At 39.1% G+C, this 19,333-nt stretch overlaps 1 protein-coding gene across 1 annotated transcript; it reads right to left on the bottom strand.

Annotated features, from left to right (window-relative positions):
• Positions 1-3,516: 3,516 nt before the first annotated feature.
• On the bottom strand, positions 3,517-4,994 carry LOC138904697 (uncharacterized). Its single transcript, XM_070193205.1, has 3 exons — positions 4,692-4,994; positions 3,980-4,213; positions 3,517-3,825 (listed from the first exon to the last, which is right to left on the bottom strand). The coding sequence occupies exons 1-3, from the start codon at positions 4,992-4,994 to the stop codon at positions 3,517-3,519; spliced, it is 846 nt and encodes a 281-aa protein (XP_070049306.1).
• Between the last annotated feature and the right edge of the window lie 14,339 nt (positions 4,995-19,333).

Genomic DNA, 19,333 nt, shown 5'->3' with positions numbered 1-19,333 from the left:
TTCAGTTGTTTCATTCTAGGTTTTTTAATTTTCTGCACAATTTGACATGGAAACATCATAGAAGCATGAAAATATCTTAACTCAGTCCCCATATTACATGTATTATTTAACTTATTATAAATTTACCCCCACACGGATACACAATTGAATTATAGTGACAAATGGCCTAAAAATCTACAAATTAAAAGAAAAATATTAACAAGAAATTGAAGCATACGAGATGAATGAGGGTAATGAGTGATTGATCAAGGATATTGTGTGTGTGGACAGATGAAATCACCAAGAAATTTCAAGAGGACATTATTTCTATGCTCAGAGAGGGGAAAAATGTAACAAATGCCTATGTTCCTCTATTTATACGAGTTGGTTGGCTAAGGGAAAGAGGAGCGAGTGCGTCCGCATAATTTCATGTGCACAAGATCGCCCACCTTGAACTCTTTGTTCCAAATATATTTTTCATGAAGATACTTCATCTTTTCTTTGTACAGGGACGAACTTACATAACCATGGTACCAGAACTCATCCAATTCATTCAAATATGCTACCCTCAAGTTAGCGGCTATATCCCAATCAAGATTCAACTTCTTTAGAGCCCACATGGCCTTGTGATCTAGTTCCGCCGGAAGATGACAAGCTTTTCCGAACACCAACCCGGTATGGTGACATCCCGATAGGTGTTTTGTAAGACGTCCGATAAGCCCATAATGCATCATCAAGCTTCTTGGACCAATCCGTCCGATTAACATTCACCGTTTTAGACAAGATACTCTTTATCTCCTGGTTGAAAACTTTCACTTGCACACTAGCCTATGGGTGATAAGGAGTAGTGACTTTGTGTAACACCATACTTGCTAAGCAAGGTGTCGAAAGTCTTGTTGTAAAAATGTGACCCCCCATCGCTTATAATAGCACTTGGAGTACCAAACCGTGTGAAAATATTCTTCTTCAAGAAAGCCACCATACTTCTCGCCTCATTGTTGGGTAAAGCAACAACCTCAACCCATTTGGACACATAATCAATCGCGACCAAGATGTAGGTGTTTCCACAAGATCTCACAAAAGGGCCCATGAAGTCAATACCCCACACATCGAAAATATCAATCTCCAAGATGGTTGTGAGAGGTATTTCATTCGTCTTTGAGATTCCACCGGCCCATTGACATTTATCACATCTTTTCACTAGCTCACTTGAATCCTTGTAAAGAGTGGGCCAATAGAACCCGCAACTAAGCTCTTTGGCCGCCGTTCTTGCGCCACCATGATGACCACCATATGGCGAAAAATGACAAGCCCCGAGAATTTCACCTTGCTCTTCTTTTGGTACACATCTTCTAATCACCCCATCCGTACAAATCCAGGAAAGGTATGGTTCATCCCAAAAATAATCTTGACAATTCCATTTGAGCTTTTTATTTTGGTTTGAAGAGAACCCATACACAATGATTCCACACAAGAAAATTTGCTAGATTTGCGTACCATGGCACCTCTTTCATTGAAATAGACAAGAGTTTCTCATCGGGAAAAGAGTCATTGATTTCGAGGCCATCACGCGGCCTCTCCTCCTCCTCCAAACGAGACAAGTGGTTCACCACTTGGTTTTCACTCCCTTTTCTATCTTGGATGTCAATATCAAACTTTTGCAACAAAAGCACCCATCTCATCAACTGAGCTTTGGAGTCCTTCTTGCTCATAAGATAACGAAGCGCCGCATGATCCATGTAGACAATGACTTTTGCACCTATCAAGTACGGGCAGAACTTCTCAACTACAAATACAATGGCAATGAGCACTTTCTCCATAACGGTATAGTTGACTTGGGCACTATTCATGGTCTTACTAGCATAGTAGATCGGATGAAATTTTTTGTTGATGTTTTGCCCCAAAATAGCCCCAACCGCTATGTCACTTGCATCATATATGAGTTCAAAAGGGACGCTCCAATTTGGAGCGATGATGATGGGAGTAGTTGTCAACTTGAACTTCAACAATTCAAAAGTTATCATGGAATCATCATTGAAGTTGAACTTAGCATCCCTCTCAAGAAGCTTGCACAATGGGTTCACCACCTTAGAGAAATCTTTGATGAAACGCCGGTAAAACCCCGCGTGGCCTAAGAAACTCTGCACACCTTTCACCGAAGTTGGAGGTGGAAGTTTAGAAATCACCTCAATCTTTGCCTTGTTAACTCCAATTCCATTCTTTGAGATTTTGTGGCCAAGGACAATGCCTTCCTCGACCATGAAATGACATTTCTCCCAATTAAGCACCAAATTTGTTTCTTCACATCTAGCCAACATTTTATCCAAATTTACAATACAATCATCAAAAGAATCTCCAACCACTGAGAAGTTATCCATGAAAATTTCAAGGTAGTCCTCCACCATTTCCGTGAATATGGCCATCATATACCTTTGAAAAGTCGTCGGTGCATTGTACAAATCAAATGGCATCCGCTTAAAGGCAAAAGTACCACAGGGACATGTAAAGGTTGTTTTCCATTGATCTTCCGGAGTAATAAGAATTTAGTTGTAGCCCGAATACCCATCAAGGAAGTAATAGAAAGCACGACCGGCCAATCTATCAAGAATTTGATCTAAGAAAGGAAGTGAAAAGTGATCCTTCCTTGTGACTTTGTTGAGCTTGCGATAGTCCATACACACCATTCATCCGGTCACCGTTCTTGTAGGAATCAACTCGTTCTTGTCATTGGTGACCACCATTATGCCCCCTTCTTTGGGACACATTGAACGAGAGAAGTCCACGAATTATCGGAGATGGGGTAGACAACCCCGACATCCAACCACTTGATAATCTCTTTCTTATCAACTTATTGCATAGCCTAATTGAGTCTCCTTTGATGAGCCTTCTTCCTCTTGTGTAGCACTGCCAATGTGGAATCTACCCGCACGTTAGTCAAACAAGATGAAAGAATAACTGGTAAAATAGAACAAGGACCAAGAAATTCATACCGAATATGTGGAGGCAATGGCTTCAACTCCAAGATAAGAGGCTATTTTATAGAAGGCTTTGTAGGAGGAGTTGTCCTATTTTCAAGATCCAAAGATAATTTCCGAGGTGCATAGTTGTACGACCCCATTCCTTGCAAAGAATTCACACATTCCATGAAGCCATCCATCTCGTCATCTTCAAAGTTGAGCAAGACGGCCTCCAACATTACATTAACATTTATTGTAGCACTTGTGTCATCAATAATAACATCGGTCACAAAGTCCACAAACGAACACACCTCATTGCTATTTGGTTGCCGTGTGGACTTACACACATGGAAAACCACCTTTTCATCACCAACCCAGAATGTAAGTTCTACGGCTTCAATATCACAAAGAGCCTTCCCCATAGCGAGGAAAGGTCTTCCAAGAATAATCGGCACTTCATAATCAACTTCACAATCTAGAATGACAAAATCCGCCAGAAGAATGAACTTAACAACACGAACCAAGACATCTTTAATCACTCCCAAACGCCTCTTCATAGTACGATCAACTATTTGCAATTTCATAGAGGTGGGTCTTGGTTGCTCAATCCCAATGTTTTGAAAACCGAATAGGGCATCAAATTAATACTTGCCCCAAGATCACAAAGAGCTTTAGCAAACTCGGCACTTCCAATTGTACAAGGAATCGTGAAAGCACCGGCATCCTTCAACTTAGGAGCAATTGAATGCATAATTGCACTCACTTGATGAATGACTTTGATCGTTTCAATATTCATTGACCGCTTCTTTGTCATGAGATCCTTCATGAACATTGCATAACCGGGAATTTTCTCCAAAGCTTCAACTAATGGAACATTGATTGAGAGACTCTTCATCATTTGAATAAATTTCCTGAATTGGTTTTCACCATTATGCGAGGCAAGTCTTTGAGGGTATGGAGGTGGAGGCTTAGGAAATTGTGCCTTAGCCTTTTTGCACTATCTGCTCTGGTATGTCAATAATATGATCCCTAGACGGGTTTACCTCCTCTTGAGTCTCTTCCACACTATCATCAATATCAATCCGGACTTCATCATTAGGTTTCACCTCATTGCTCGAGATCTCTTCTTCTTGCACCTCTTGCTCATCATCCATAAGTTGCCTTTGACTTGATGTGGGTGAATTCCCACCTCTTCTACTTCTTGTAGTAGCGGCCATGGCATGCCCCGTGTAGTTTCCACCCTTTGGATTTACTATTGTATCACTTGGTAGTGCCCTCTTAGGGTGAGAATTTAAATCTTGAGAGATTTGCCCCATTTGAACTTTCAAGTTGCGGATTTATATGTTGTGTGAGGCAAGTTGGGCATCCGAATTGGCATTCTTTTCCATCATTTGCTTGAACATATTTTCAATACACCCCAATTCGTTGGTTGAAGAACTTGAACCATGGGAAGGATAAGGAGGCGAGTTGTTCGGTTGTTGATACATTGGGGGCCTTTGAAAGCCCGACCCCCGATTTTCTTGATTGTTACCCCACCCCCCTCCCCAAAATTCTTTGATTATTTCCACTCTAATTTTCTTGATTACTTCCACTCTAATTTCTTTGATTATTGTTGTTATGCCAATTCCCTTGATTGTTGCCACCACTCCAATTTTTTTGATTGTTTGAATTCCAATTGCCTTGAGGTCTCCATTGTTGTTGGTTTGGGCCTTGGAAGTTATTTATTTTCCCTTGAAATTTGTTTAAATATTGCACCTCCTCTTCTTGTTCATTATAAGAATCATATTGATCAAAACCACTATCTTCTTGCACATAATTCTCCACTCGATTTTGCACTTGTGGACCTTTAATCCTCCTCTTGTTCACTCCCTCCATGGCATTGACTTTCTTGGAATTTTGTACTTGATTTAGTTGGGCCTTTGCTAGTTGCGTCATGGTGGTTGTCAACTCGGCAATGGCTTGCCCATGGTCTTGCAATTCTTTGTGAAGGTGAATCATGTTTGGGTCACCTTGTAGAATATTAGCCCGAGATTTCCAAGCCGATGACATTTTTGCCATCTCATCCAAAATCTCACACCCCTCCGCATAAGGCGTAGTCTTGAAATTCTCACTGTCAAGTTGATTCACTACACATTGGTTGGTTGTGTTAATCCTACAATAGAAAGTTTATTGAATCATATTCTCTGTCATATCGTTGTTGGGACGTTCCTTAACCATTGTTCTATAGTGTTCCCATATCTCGTGTTGTGGTTCATTTGACTCTTGCTTGAATGCCAAAATTTCATCTCGAAGTGTAGCCATGTGCCCCGGAGAGAAGAAGTTAGAAATAAACTTTTCTGCCAACGCATCCCAAGTGTGAATGGAATGGTTCGGCAGTCGTTCCAACTAATCTAAAGCTTTCCCCTGTAAAGAGAAAGGAAATATCCTTAGCCTCAATGCATCCTCAGAGATATTTGTTTGTTTTCTCCCCCAACAAGTATCCACAAACCCCTTCAAATGTTTGTACGCATTTTGTGTTGGAGCACCGGTGAAGAAACCACGTTGCTCAAGCAAAGTGAGCATCACATTGGTGATTTGAAAGTTGCCTGCCCTAATACGGGGAGGGACTATTGCACTTGCATATCCTTCATTGTGTAATATTCAATATAAAGCCACTCATGGTGGAGGTGGGGGTGAAGCGGGGACATTGTCTTGAGGCACTTGGCCTCTTCTATTGGCTTGAGATTTAAGAGGAACCTCATCAACTTGATCATCCTCGATGTCCACATCCCCCAAAGGCAAATTTCCAAGCTCATTGTTCACCATGGTTGTGCCTACGATTTCTCACACAAGTTAGTAACACGGAAGAAAAGGAAGATATTCCAAAAATACACCCAAATATATAGCTAACACTGTTTTAACTTCCCCTGCAACGGCGTCAAAAATTGATGACGTCCATAACACACCTCTATAGAAGATATGATACGACCGTATGCAATAATAGTACCCAATAAGAGTCAGGGTTGATTTTCACTGGGAGTTATGGGGGGTGTAAGGAATGTATATTTGGAGCAAGCAAATGGGTTATCTAAGATTGCACTTCCACAATAAGGTTTTATTTTCTATTTCTACTATTACTATCATGAATGTAAGCTAAAGAAATTAGATTATAGATAAATATTTTTGAGGTTTTTCTAATTGGATTAAAGACCTGAGGATATGACCATAACCTAGGTGTTTACCTAATGGGATAAAGATGTTTATTTTGTTGATTGGAGTATATTATAGCTCTCAACTCTACGTTACCCATTCAATACCTCTGGGTCAGAGAGTGATTTTGCCCAATTTGGCTTTCTCAAGTCCAAATGGGTGTCAACCAAAACAGTTGATAAGAGCTCAAGTCGGGTTCTTACTATCTCTAGTTTGAACCCTTTAATTAGGCTAATCAATCTCTTAATTATGGTTGTCTAACGGGACGGGATGGGACAAAATTAACGGGACGGGACGACATTTAACCGGGACGGGACAAACAGGACGAAACGGTAGGCCCATTCCGTCCCGCTAACAAATGAAACGGGACGGGACGGGACAAACGGTAGGCCCATCCCGTCCCGCTAACAAACGGGATGGGACGGAACAGGACGGGACGAGACGAGTTCGCGGGCCTTAAGTGCCGTTTTAAAAAAAATTATTTAAGCATTGAGTTTGGCAACGACTATTCTTTTGACAATGACTAAGTTTTTAAAGTTTTCAACATCTAGTTTTTTGACTTATTTAATAAACTTAAAAATTAAACGGAAATTAGGAAACTAAGTAAAGAATTATAAAATAATAAAACAAAAGACTTGTAATGATATTCTAATAATTATAAATTTATAATAGAGTTATAATTTATTTAATATAATTTTAAGCCATTAAGTAACTAAGTAAGAGTGTAAGACAATTCATAAAAAAAATTCAACGCTTAGTGCCTTTTATTTTATTAATAGAACTTTCAAATCTCACGTACAAATATAATTCTTTTGAAGAGGACCTAATCTACGCAGCCACCTTCTAGGAAGGGTTCTGTTTGAACTAGGCCTTTTAGTAACCAATTACAAATTATCATACTAATATTTGTAAGCTCCTATATAACTTCGTTGTAACTTATCTATAATTTCTCTCGGACATTGTTCTGGAATTGGCAATGTTGATTTATGTTCCATGAGTTCCATGTCGTCATCTCTCTTATTGCTAAGTATCTCATTGTATTCTTCTTCTTCTTCTTCCCTAGTGGTTAATTTTTCAAAACCAAGATATCTTATTTCTGAATTAATCCAATCTCTGAATAATACAGAAATCTTTAGGCTGTCCTCCGCTAATGAATGTCTATGATCTCCGATTTGAAATCTTGCCGCGCTAAATGCACTTTCTGATGCTATTGATGATGCTTGAATAGCAAGGATATCTCGGGCCATTATCGAAAGTGTTGGAAAAGTCTTGCCACGCTCCCTCCACCATGCCAAAAGTTGTTCGTTGCCTTCTTCGTCTTTAATACTTTCCAATCCTTGATTAAGATATGAATCAAGTTCATCATCAATAGAGGAATCAAAACATGTTATATCATCCATATCTTCCCATAGAACTTCTACTCTAGACTTAGAAGTAGAAGGAGCAGTTTCACCACCTGTTGTTTCCATAGATTTATATTTATCAAATATTGATCTAACATAAGAATATATGTTAGCTTGGCAGTCTTCGAGAGATGGTTGTTCATTTTCTTGAATTGCTAAATTCTCATAAATTTTATGAAAAAGTCCAATTTTTTTCCGAAATTAATATTATAACATGCGGGGGTTGGGAAAATGAAGTTTCATCAACATGAGTCATTTCATCTACATATTTTCTAATTCTAGGAGAATGGTTAGGATTAGGACTAGGATTAGGATTACTACTACTTTCACCTTTACGACATTTTTTAATAGTTTTTTTAAAGCCAAATATATTTTTAGGTGCCATAATTTAAATATGAAAATAAATTTAAACAGTTAACACAAAAATTAAACACACAAATGAAATACGAAAATAGAACACGTAAAGTAAACACAAAAATTAAGCACTAAAATTATACGCAAAAATTATATATTAAAATTAGGAGATGGAACGAGTGCACCGTGATTAAATATTGAAACTTGAAGAAATTACCCAAAATATTGCTTTAAATACTTGACGAATTAATTTGAAACTTGAAAGTTGCTCCAAAAAGGAGCAAAAATTTGCCCAAATACTTGAAACTTATCACTTGATAGTTGATAGTGAGAAAATTGAAAGAATAATATAGATAGAATGTAAGAGATTTGAGAGAGAATGAATAATTTTTGTGGGAAAAAATAAAGAAGGATGGAGGTATTTATAATAGAAAATAGGGCCAAAGTATAATTTAATAAACTTAGGGGTTATATTAAAAGTTTGGGAGGGGGTGTTTTGGGGGGAGGGGGTGGAGGCCAATTATAGCCGTTTTTGGACGTTGCCCGACGGCTATAATTCAAAAAAAAAAAGAAGGAGGCGGGACGAGACGGGACAGGCGGGACAGGATGAAACGGGACGGGACAAACGAGACGAAATAGTCATCCCATCCCATCTCGTGTCCCGTTTAACATGGAACCATCTCGTTTAGAATTAAGTGGGATGGGACGGGACAGGACACGGGATGGGACCGGGACTGGACGGCCCGTCCCGTTGGACAACCTTACTCTTAATTAACCTGTTAGCTAAGTTATCCTAGACTAGGTCCCTATTTCTCAAGTAGAGACTAAGTCAAGTAGGTATGAATCAATATTTGCAACCCATTAATTCTAAAATTAAAGCATGAACTAAGCTAAATAATTAATATCCAATCATAAACAAGCATAAAATTAATCATCCATAAAGTTTACACACTAGGGTTGGGTCACATCCCTAGTAAAAATCTAGCTACTCATAATGGGAGTTTAAGAGAATAAAGATGAAAAGATAATTAAACTCATAATGGAAGATTAAAATGATGAAATCTAATGTTAAACTACTCAAACAAGCTAAAACTTCCTAAAATAGCAAAGAGAAACGGCTACGACAACTTTGTATGTTCAAACTTGACCAAATTTTGTGAAACTTGTCTATTTATACAGAGCTAAAAATTGCGGACAAAAATACCCCTAGGGAGGTTCTGCGGCCTCACAATTCTATGTGCGGTCCGCAGATTTCTTCAGTTTGGCAGGAAGTTGAGTTCTGCAGCCACACATTTTTGGACTGCGGCTGCGAGGCAATCTTCTGCGTTTGCACAATTCTTGACTGCGGTCACGAGGCAATCTTCTGCGGCCGCACAATTCTTGTGCGGTTTACACTTCATAAAGGCTCCCGGACTTGATCTTTTTGCATACTCTCTGATCTTTGATGCTTAAACCCAGTTCTGCGGCCGCACAATTCATGTGCGGTCTGCACATTGCTGAAAGTCTTATTGGATATTTCTTCTTGGTTTGCGGCCGCAGATAGAATTATGTGGTCCGCAATTTCTTCTGCAGACCGCATATTTATACTTATGCGCCCTTTATTGCCTTATGATTCGGAACACTCCTTTTTGAGTCGAATTTCATCATGGGAGACCAAACTTCCAACATTCCTGCAATTGCACAATTTCATTAGTTTCGGGAACACAATTCAATACTTTCAGACTAAAACAAAAGCTAAAAGGTGCTAATAAGTAGTCAAAATCCCTACTTATCACATGCGAACACGTAAAGCAATCGACATTAAGTTTAAGAAATTCAATAAATCCATACCTGAGCTCGGGTGTAGTCCTGTCCCCAAGTGGAACTTCCTCACCAAGAATTTTTCAAATAATACGACTTGTTAAAGTTCTTCCGCCGTGGATTTTGTTGTGTTTGTTTCTTCTGGTACCTGAAAATATCTTAGTACTTGATAGGATTCTGACAACTCCTCCCTCTAGTTGACTTCGCTCGGCTCGGAAGCAGGCGCCGGTTCCTGTAATTACTATGCCGCATGCTCCTTCCCTTTGCTACTGGAAATTGATATCGCATTTATGTCCCTTGCTTCCGGTTGGTCGCCTCTTATTTGTTTAATTCCCTCAGGAGTTGGGAATTTCAGCAACTAGTGATATGTTTATGCACAACCTTCATTTCGTGCAACCACGGTCTCCCCAGGATAATATTATATTCCATATCGTCGTCCACCACCTCGAAAAGGGTCGTATCCATCACCCTCTCGGCATTCGTTGGCAGCAATATCTCTTCTCGGGTTATCACACTTACTAGGTTGAACTCGGTGAGGAGTTTTGTGGACGGAATGATGCTTCATGTGAGCTTGGCTTGCTCCAACACTCTCCATTGGATGATGTTAGCCAAACTTCCTGGGTCCACCAAAACACGTTTAATTTTAAAATCTAAGATATTTAAAGAGATTACCAATGCATCATTGTGCGGCAGCAACAATCCATCTGCGTCTTCCTCCGTAAAAGTAATATCGCCCTCGATGACTTCCCGGAGTCTCTTACTGTGGGTTACCAACACCTTTGTCTTTTTTTTGCGCCGCCGAAAATGTCACACCATTAATCTCGTTCCCCCCGAAAATCATGTTGATTGTCAAATGTGGAGGATCCTCTCCTAGTTTCGAACGCTCCACGTTATCGCGATTGTGACTATAATTATTTTTAGTCCGATCACTCAAACATTCCTTCAGAAGGCCGTTTTGTTTGCAATGTTGCCACCTCTTCATGCAGATGCCGGCAGTCCCAAGTACGGTGACCGTTTGTCCCATGGTATTCGCACCATAAATTAGGATCCCTTTGGCTAGGATTAGATCTCATTGGCTTTGAGAACCATGATTCTTTAATGTTCTTCATAGCCGACACCATCTCCACTACACTGACATTGAAGTTTTATTCGAAAAGCCTGGGGTAAGAAGAATCTCGAGAACCTGATGTCACCTTGTCCTGCAATGACCTGTTATTTCAGCCGCGATCAGCTCTCCTATTGGTAGCGAATCCATTCGCCTACCAGAAACCTCTGCCACGTCTTTTGGACCGTTCATAAAGTAGAAACCGTCCCCTAGAAGACCGTCGATCTGAGACGACTTGACTTCTCTTTCTTCTTCTCCCGGTCTCGACCCTAGGTTGATGTTGGGGAACCGAGCTAATCATCCTCAATTCTTATCTTTGATTCATACCTGTTATGAACATCTGCCCATGTTGTTGCCTAGAACTCGAGCAAACTTTTATTCAATTTACGGGAAGCATCAAAACTCCTTAGATTCATACATTTATTGAATGCTTCAGCTGCCCATTCGTCTGGTACAGCCGGTAGCAGCATTCTTTCCTTCTGGAATCTAGTCACGAACTCGCGCAACAATTCAGACTCTCCTTGTGCAATCCTAAATATGTCAGCCTTTCGTTCCTGTACCTTCCTAGCCCCGGCATGAGCCTTAATGACAGAATTCGCGAGTATCTCGAAGGAATCTATGGAATGCTCGAGCAAGAGTGATTACCATGTCAGGTCCCCCTTCGTGAGGGTCTCTCTAAATTTCTTCAATAATACTGACTCGACCTCGTGCGGAACCAAATCGTTCCCCTTCGCCGCCATTGTATAGGTGGTGATAATGCTCCCGAGGATCTAAAGTCCCATCATACTTCGGTACATCCGACATTTTGAATTGTTTCGGGATCAACTCTGGTGTCGTGCTTGGTTTGAACGGTAATTGATTGTACTTCTCCGAGTCATATCCTTTCAATACTGGTGGTGCGCCCGAAATTTGATCTATTCAGCATTTATTCCTCTCATAAACTATATGAGTTCTGTTTTAAATGGATCATTTTCATTATTGTTGCCGGAACCGCTACCGCCCCCCCGACCCTGTCAAAGCTGACTTTACCCCTCGGGGTGTTGTTATCGACCCTTGGCGTTGTTTGATTGGCGAGAGCACCGGGAGGAACTAGACCTCGTCTATTCGCATTATTGGAAGCACCCGACAATGCATGCCTTAATTCCATCATTACCTAATACTGCCATGAGAGATGGTCTATAATGGCCTATTGTTGCTCCCTCAAGATCCTTACTATTTCCATGACGTGATCGACTTCATCATCATGAGGAGTTGCCTCTCGAACGTATCGCGGATATTGCCCACCGTGAATCGGCGTGACCTTATCCCCCTCATTGTGGGTATCACTAATGGAATATTCGTGATGTGGTTGATTTCCTTGGGCCTCAACGTTGTGTGTGATGTTGACATTGTTATATGTTATTTTTAATGATTTTTTTTTCTAAGAACAAAGAACAAAGAAAGTTAGTAATAGATGTAGGGATCAATTCAATTACACAACTGTCTATGCCCTACGGTGGATGCCAAACAGTTTACCTGTAAAATGTTATTGTTGAATTTATATGTGATTTATAGACAAGTGAATCGAATTGATCCTAAAATGATAAATGAATTAGACAAAAATATAAGGCTTAGTATTAAAATCGAGATAAGACGATAGTGATCTTGAGCCGGGGAACAAAGCTTCTGGAGACAATAAGAACAATATAAATAAGAAAAAAAGTGAAATGTTATTGAGGTTTGAACAAAGTCTAGCGTATGCTTGTCAAAAAATTCGTGTCCCTTACAATGACGGTAGAGCTCACAATTTATAATTGTACCTAGGGAATAATATTCTAGGATCAAGCCCCTCTTAAATGACAATTATGAGGACCATTGAAGAATGTGTAACGGTAGGCAGTAAATGCCTTATTTTCTGTGATGGACCGTGTACTTAATACTATAAAATATTTTTTATTAAATGTTATTAGGTGGTAGGCATTTACTTATTCTTTATGAATATTGATGAGCTTAAAATTACTTAATGTTTATGTCCACTTTGCGTCTTTGATTTGGTTGAATCGATGAAGATTTGATCTTATTTGGGTCTAATATAGTGTCTTTCAGTGCAGGTGACGCAGAGGGGATCAATGGACGAATAATGCACGCAGTGGGAGAAAAACAAGTTGAGCAAGAGGTAATCTCAGGTGCGCGGCCACGCACGAGCGACCCCCAGCGCCACAAATTTCACTCTGTTTCACTCACTTTTAAGGGAAAGTGTTGGGTATACATCAATAATAACCGTCTGATGCCTTTCAACAACACAACCGAGGTAAATGGTCCCCCCGCTGCTCTGAATTGGTGCTTTGTCACTAGCCACGACTTTTATGTGGCTAACATCATTCAAGATAAGATGACAATTCATTGCCCGGAGTATAGGTATGGGTTCCTTTTCCCTTCGTTAGTCATTCAATTGTGCCGTGAGGCACGGGTACCAGAAAACAAGGCTACGGATGGGAAGGTCAAGCCAGAGAAAAAGTTTTGGGTTGATAAAGTTGTCATTGGGAAAGAACTTGCTGTGGCTGCTGAGGTGGAGAGTGAGGAGTCTGATGCACCCGTCAATGAAAGGGAGGTGCACGAAGAGGATATTGATTCCACCACCCCGTTTGAGCAAGGTGTTGGAGAACCTTCAGGCGGCAGATGGGAAACAAGAATGGTTGCCTTGGAACAGGAGATTGCAGGGATGCGCATTTCTGTCACTGATTTGGGAACTCGAGTGGACTCTCTTGCTACTCAAAATGCTAAGTCTGAAAAGAAGATCATGGCATGGCTGCATGCACTTGGCCGGATTTGTCACCTGGACCCCGGAAACGTCTCCGACATGGAGTGACCTAATCACGGGAGTTTTCTTCACCTTTGCATTTTAGTTATATGACATGGGGACATGCCACTAGCTAAGTTTAGGGGTGGGGTAGTGTAAATAGCGTTATTTAATTTGCTTCTTATTGAAAAAAATATTTTCTTAAAATTTTTAGGATAACTTCTTCACTTGTACTTCCATGGATTTCTTGTTTGGTTCTTTACCATGGTCGTAATATTTTTAACTAGACACCTTTTAGGGTAGATTTTTGTTATGTCTTTGTTTTAGATTTTTAAAAAATTTCTTGTGGTTGGCAAAGTTGACTGTGCCTGACTGGTGGGATGCATGATCCTGCCCTTGTAAGTCAGAGAGACCATTGGTGACTACGGTCTGAATTATGTGCTTATCTGAGACGCTATGTGTGGTGAGGAAAATGTTTGCTTAGTGATCATACCTGATAAGGTCTAGAACTTAGCTTAGTTGTGACTCAAGGCGAAATCTTAGGTAATAGTCGAGTTTGGAGATGACCGTATGCCTTCTTTGATAGTTCTTTTTTTTTCTTCGACTGCTTTGAACCCTCCTAAGAACTAATAATTTATCCCTAGTCAACCCAGTTGAGCCTAATTTCCTCTTCCTTTGGCAACCACAGTACGACCTGAACCTGTAGCCATCCCTAAGCACTTGAGTGCCTTGTGTGTATGCTAAAAGATGAAGAGACATAAGTGGGGGTGAGGGTGGGGGGTGGGGGGGTTAAGTGGAACCAATGTTAAATAGAAAAATGTGCACCATCATGAATGTATATGAGGTACGAGAGCAGAGGTTATGAAAATAAAAAAAAATGGTGAAAAAGTTGCTCATGTTGAGTAAGGAAATGAAAGTGAACGTTCCCCTGCTGATATAAAGTCCTCGTAAGTCATGCTTAAAGAAATGAGAACTGGGTGCTATTTTGAACTAGAATTTCGGGGGCAATTGTAATTGAAAAAGGTGTAGGTCACACATAGTGTTGTAGGTATTAAAGTGCTTAGGGAGGTGTAGATACTCTTATACAGATTATATCCAACCCGTCCTATAGCCTACGTTACAACCAAATACTAAGTCTTACATGATCTAGATGAGGCTATTCCTACATTAGTGGAAAGTTACACGATAGCCAAGCTTATGGTACTTTTGAAAGCAAGATTCACTTCTTTGTGAGGGTGAGTGATTGTTGTGTACTGACTTAGGCCGTTAATTTCAATTAGTGTATGAATGGGCATTGTCTCTTTCTTGTGAGGTCTATCGAGGATTTGGCGCCAATTTAACCACAACACTAGTGGAATGTCATGATCGGGGTTGAGGTTGAATGTGACCCCAGGATGGTATCGAGTTGATCTTGGCCGGCCACTTGTCTAAGGTGGTTGCAGTGTTAGGAGCATTTTCATTTTAGATTTGCTCGGGACGAGCAAAAGCTAAGTGTGGGGGTGTTTGATGAGCTAAAAATTACTTAATGTTTATCCCCACTTTGCTTCTTTGATTTGGTTGACTCGATAGAGATTTGGTCTTATTTGGGTCTAATATGCTGTCTATCAGTGCAGGTGGTGCAGAGGGGATCAATGGACAAATAGTGCACTTAGTGGGAGAAAAATAAGTTGAGCAAGAGGTAATCTCAGGTGCGCAGCCGCGCACGAGCGACCCCAGTGCGCACTTGAGAGCGCAAGTGTTACAGAACTCTACGAGAGGTGCGCGGTCATACCCCCAAGTGCGCGGCCGCGCATGTCCAACTCCGGAAATTCGACTTAGGCCTAATTTTGTAATTTTGGAGGCAGCCTTTTGATTTGTATGTAACCTAGCTCGTCCCAAAAAGAGGGAGGGGATTTTGGCAGCAACTTTTGGAGAGAAGAACGCAAGGAAACAACTGACACTCAGAATACTTCATCCAAATCATTCAATACGCAAGTTTGTTTGATTTTGAGAATTGTAATATTTTATTTTTCTTCTAATACTTTTATGATGAATAACTGCTCCACTATAGAGTAATCTTTCTTAGGGTTATTGACAAATATTATGATTGACTATTGTATGGATTTGCTTTGTGTTAATTGCCTGAATTTGTTGAATGAGTTATTAATTGAATTGCAAGGTTAATTATGGTGTTACTTTAATTGAAAGAGAAGTGTTGCTGCAATTTGCATTGTGTTATCTAGTTTGGTTTAATTTTTCTCCTTTCACAGGTAATCGAAAGACCTTATAGAGTTATCAATTGACCCAATTTAGAAAAATAGTCGAGAGTCGTAAGATCATTCATTCATTGTATTTTTGCACATGTTCATAGAACTTGTTATTAGGTTGTTTAACATAACTCTCATTCATTCGGAAGAAGAATTTGAATCTTTAAGATAGCCTAATCATCTATTGAAATCGAAAGAGTCAATAGAAGTTAAGAGTGAACCTAGCACGTAGTTACCGAGAATAATAGTTGATTGTATATCTTGTCACAACCCTTATTTCTCACCATGATATTCAATCGTTGCTACTTAGTCACTAAATTTTTATTATTTTCTCACAGTCGATAATCTTAGTTTTTATTCTTAGTTTGGTAATAACTCAAATCAAAGGTTTATTTTCCTGAATAGTATTAAGCTGAAGATTTATTTGAACATTATTTAAACCAATCCTTGTGGAGACGATTTAACATTATACTATCTTTTACTAGCGAGCCTAAGTTTTATACACCGGTTTTGCGCTCGTCAAATATCATTCTCTGCAATAACAAGCGAGATCATTGCTCTCAGGCTGACTGTCTTCTGTGTTCGACTCTACATGTCACTTTCTCATGCGAATATAAAATATGAACATATTTTACCCATACAATAAAACTGACAAGTTCCACAAGTTTAAGTTTGCCAAGAACAATTATGATATGACACTTCATGAGGGTGGTACCAACCAACCATAGGATATATATAATTAATTAGGATTTGGCACGCCCCTATACAAGACGGTTCCTTCATTTTCACGACTCGTTTATTATGGAGTATGAGATTTGTTTATGCTATTACTCTTTTGCATGTGATTTCCACAATGCCATGACAGTCTCCTAAAATTTGGGGGTTTGTTGTATCGGCCTTTTGTCACTAACACATAATTTTCGCATAATTTCTGTCCCCATGTCTTTAGTTCTCTCTTTCACTATTCACTTTTCCCTTTTCATTTTTCTTTTTCTCCCGAGCTTTCGCTTTAGCTCTTTGGTATTCTTCCACAACTAGCATATGCATCAACGTATACAGTTAGTTTCGACTAGTCTTTGCCACACATAATGCAATTTACTAATTTAAATGTATCTGAGCAAATAATTATGGAGTAATATTTTTGCCCTTTTTAATAATTACTTAAAACTATAGTAAATCGTAGGGTCGGATTTACATGATTCGAAGGGGCAATTCAACTGAATCTCTTCGTTAGAAAGTTATACTATGCAAATAAGGTAAAAACAAATATTCTGTTTCTACGGAAAATTATACATTACTAACGGCACAAAAATTAGAGTGAAAGTTCAAATTTGTCATAGAAGGAGTAGTAGTAAAACATTGTTTCGCTCGTTGTCACCTAATTCGATCTTAATAGAGTTTTCGAGATATTTTCTTACAGGTTTTTTAGTTAAACAATTGAATTTATATGCGATTTAAATGATACTTAGTTTAATTCAACACGAATAATTAATAATAGCAGATAAATGAATTAAAGATAAAATAAACGATCAAACTAATCGTGATGTTACGAACACGCCTGATCTTAGATTGAACGGTGATCTCGTCCTCGATTGAACCCTCGTTTCCAACCCAATTGTGAATGAAGAATAGAACAAGTAAACAAAGTTCTCAACAATAGTTAGAAGGTAAAAATAACTTTTATTGCCTTGAATTCCGTGTTACAATGTGTGAGACTATAGAAAAACTTCTCCTTTATATAGTAGGAGAGTTTTAGTCATAGTAAAAGTTTAAAAAAGGTAAAAATCTTCTTTTCCGATAATTATTGATCCATAATCGACATCGAGCGAGATTCACGCCGTGATATTCGGTTGGGGGCGGGTATCACGACCCTCTATCCGCCATGCATAACCGTTTAGCGTGTCTTCCGAAATCTAGAACTTACACTCGGCCCGGCGCGTCGCTTTTCCATGCCCTATGTCGGATATACCGTTCACCCTTCTTGGGTCTTGATACGAAGGGTCTTTGACCTCGACTGCAAAAATCGGGCTCGTGCTCCCCCTTCGTCCTCTCATCCGGGAATCGGGGTAGATATTGTCCTCGATTTTACCCGTATATATGTTCCTCTTTAACATAAGAGATACTTTTAGTGTACTGGCAAAGCTAGTTCAAATGCTAAAATTCTTGCATTTTTAATCTCTTTATATAAGATTTTTTAGCTTCATCATGGATAAATCGGTTAGCCATTCATCCTCTTGCCCTATGATGTTGGTCGAATAATTTCTTGTAAAATTTAATAGTAGAGAATATTCTCCATCAGAATCAAACATGGCAAAATGAAAATATTTACCAAGAGAAAAACCCCTACTCCGGAATAGACAGTTAAAACTTTGATTTGGCATTAATGCAAAGTTTAGAGCTTAATGAGGAATAGTGAAGAATGGGACCAGCATGGAGACAGAAGAATCAAGTATGGGCAACTTATTTTTTCTCCGAAGAGATCACAAAAGTGATTGGTCATTGCTAAGTTGGTCCTATTCCATGCTTCAAACTTCTTTGCTTCTTCTTTAAGAATTTCCAGAGGCGATCTTATTAGTCATATACTATAGTAGGATATATAGTTTCAAATTATTTTCATTCCTTAACGTAACGTGGCTCTCTTGGTACCAAAAAAGGCCTGTTTACATAAAAAAAAAACGAAAAAAGGGTCAAATATATATGCCCTTGAACTATTGAAAATAGAGCAATTATGCCATCTGTTTGCATTTGGGTACGAAATTGCCCTTGCCGTTAATAAAGTGGTTCACTTTTGCCCTTTCTACTGACAGACTCCACATCAAGGACAATTTTGTACCCAAATACAAATGGAGGGCATAATTGCTCTATTTTTAATAGTTCAGGGACATATTTGACCATTTTTCGTATAAAATAATATTTTATATGCCACTAAACTATTAAAAATAGAGCAATTATGCCCTCCGTTTGTATTTGGGTACAAAAGGAGGGCACAATTTTGTACCCAAATACTCACATCAGAGAAATGTAAAAGTGAAATTTGTGATAGTAACTTATGGATGTACCGATATGCGGTTGCAAATTAAAATAGGAAGACGAAACGAAAAAAAATTCACCATTAATTACTTGGTACTCTAATAATAAGATTTTGCATTAAGAATTGATATTACAATGTAAAAGGTCATTCTATTACGGATACATCAATGATGAACAATGGCACTATTTTCTTTGAGCAGATCCGGATTCGAGTCCCTCTAAAGGGGTATTGTTTGATTATCTTACATGCTAGGACTTAGGAGTTCAAAGAATATAAAAATCAAATCACACGAATTTGATCCAGTAAGAAAATAATAAGTAAAAAAAGTAAAGCAAGAGGTTGTGATCAGCTGGCCGGAGGAATTTTTCGGTGAGATTTCTCGTCATTGTAGTAATTACTAGGTAAAAAATATAGCAAGACATTCATTTCCCTTTTTTTTTTTTTTTTTTTTTTTTACAAAGAAGACTTTTTCTCCCATGGACCAGGTGCT

This window comes from Nicotiana tomentosiformis, chromosome 2 (genome assembly GCF_000390325.3).
Source record: "Nicotiana tomentosiformis chromosome 2, ASM39032v3, whole genome shotgun sequence".
Taxonomy (NCBI): Eukaryota; Viridiplantae; Streptophyta; class Magnoliopsida; order Solanales; family Solanaceae; genus Nicotiana; species Nicotiana tomentosiformis.
Note: the sequence above shows the minus strand (reverse complement) of the source record. Positions and strands in the feature narration are given on the sequence as shown.

Coding starts and splice junctions, on each gene's coding strand:
- LOC138904697 (XM_070193205.1), bottom strand. CDS start 4,994: ATGGCAAAAATGTCATCGGCTTGGAAATCTCGGGCTAATATTCTACAA. Junction 4,214..4,691: donor ATAATGAACAAGAAGAGGAG/GTGCAATATTTA, acceptor TCTCACCCTAAG/AGGGCACTACCAAGTGATAC. Junction 3,826..3,979: donor TGGAAGAGACTCAAGAGGAG/GTAAACCCGTCT, acceptor CAAATGATGAAG/AGTCTCTCAATCAATGTTCC.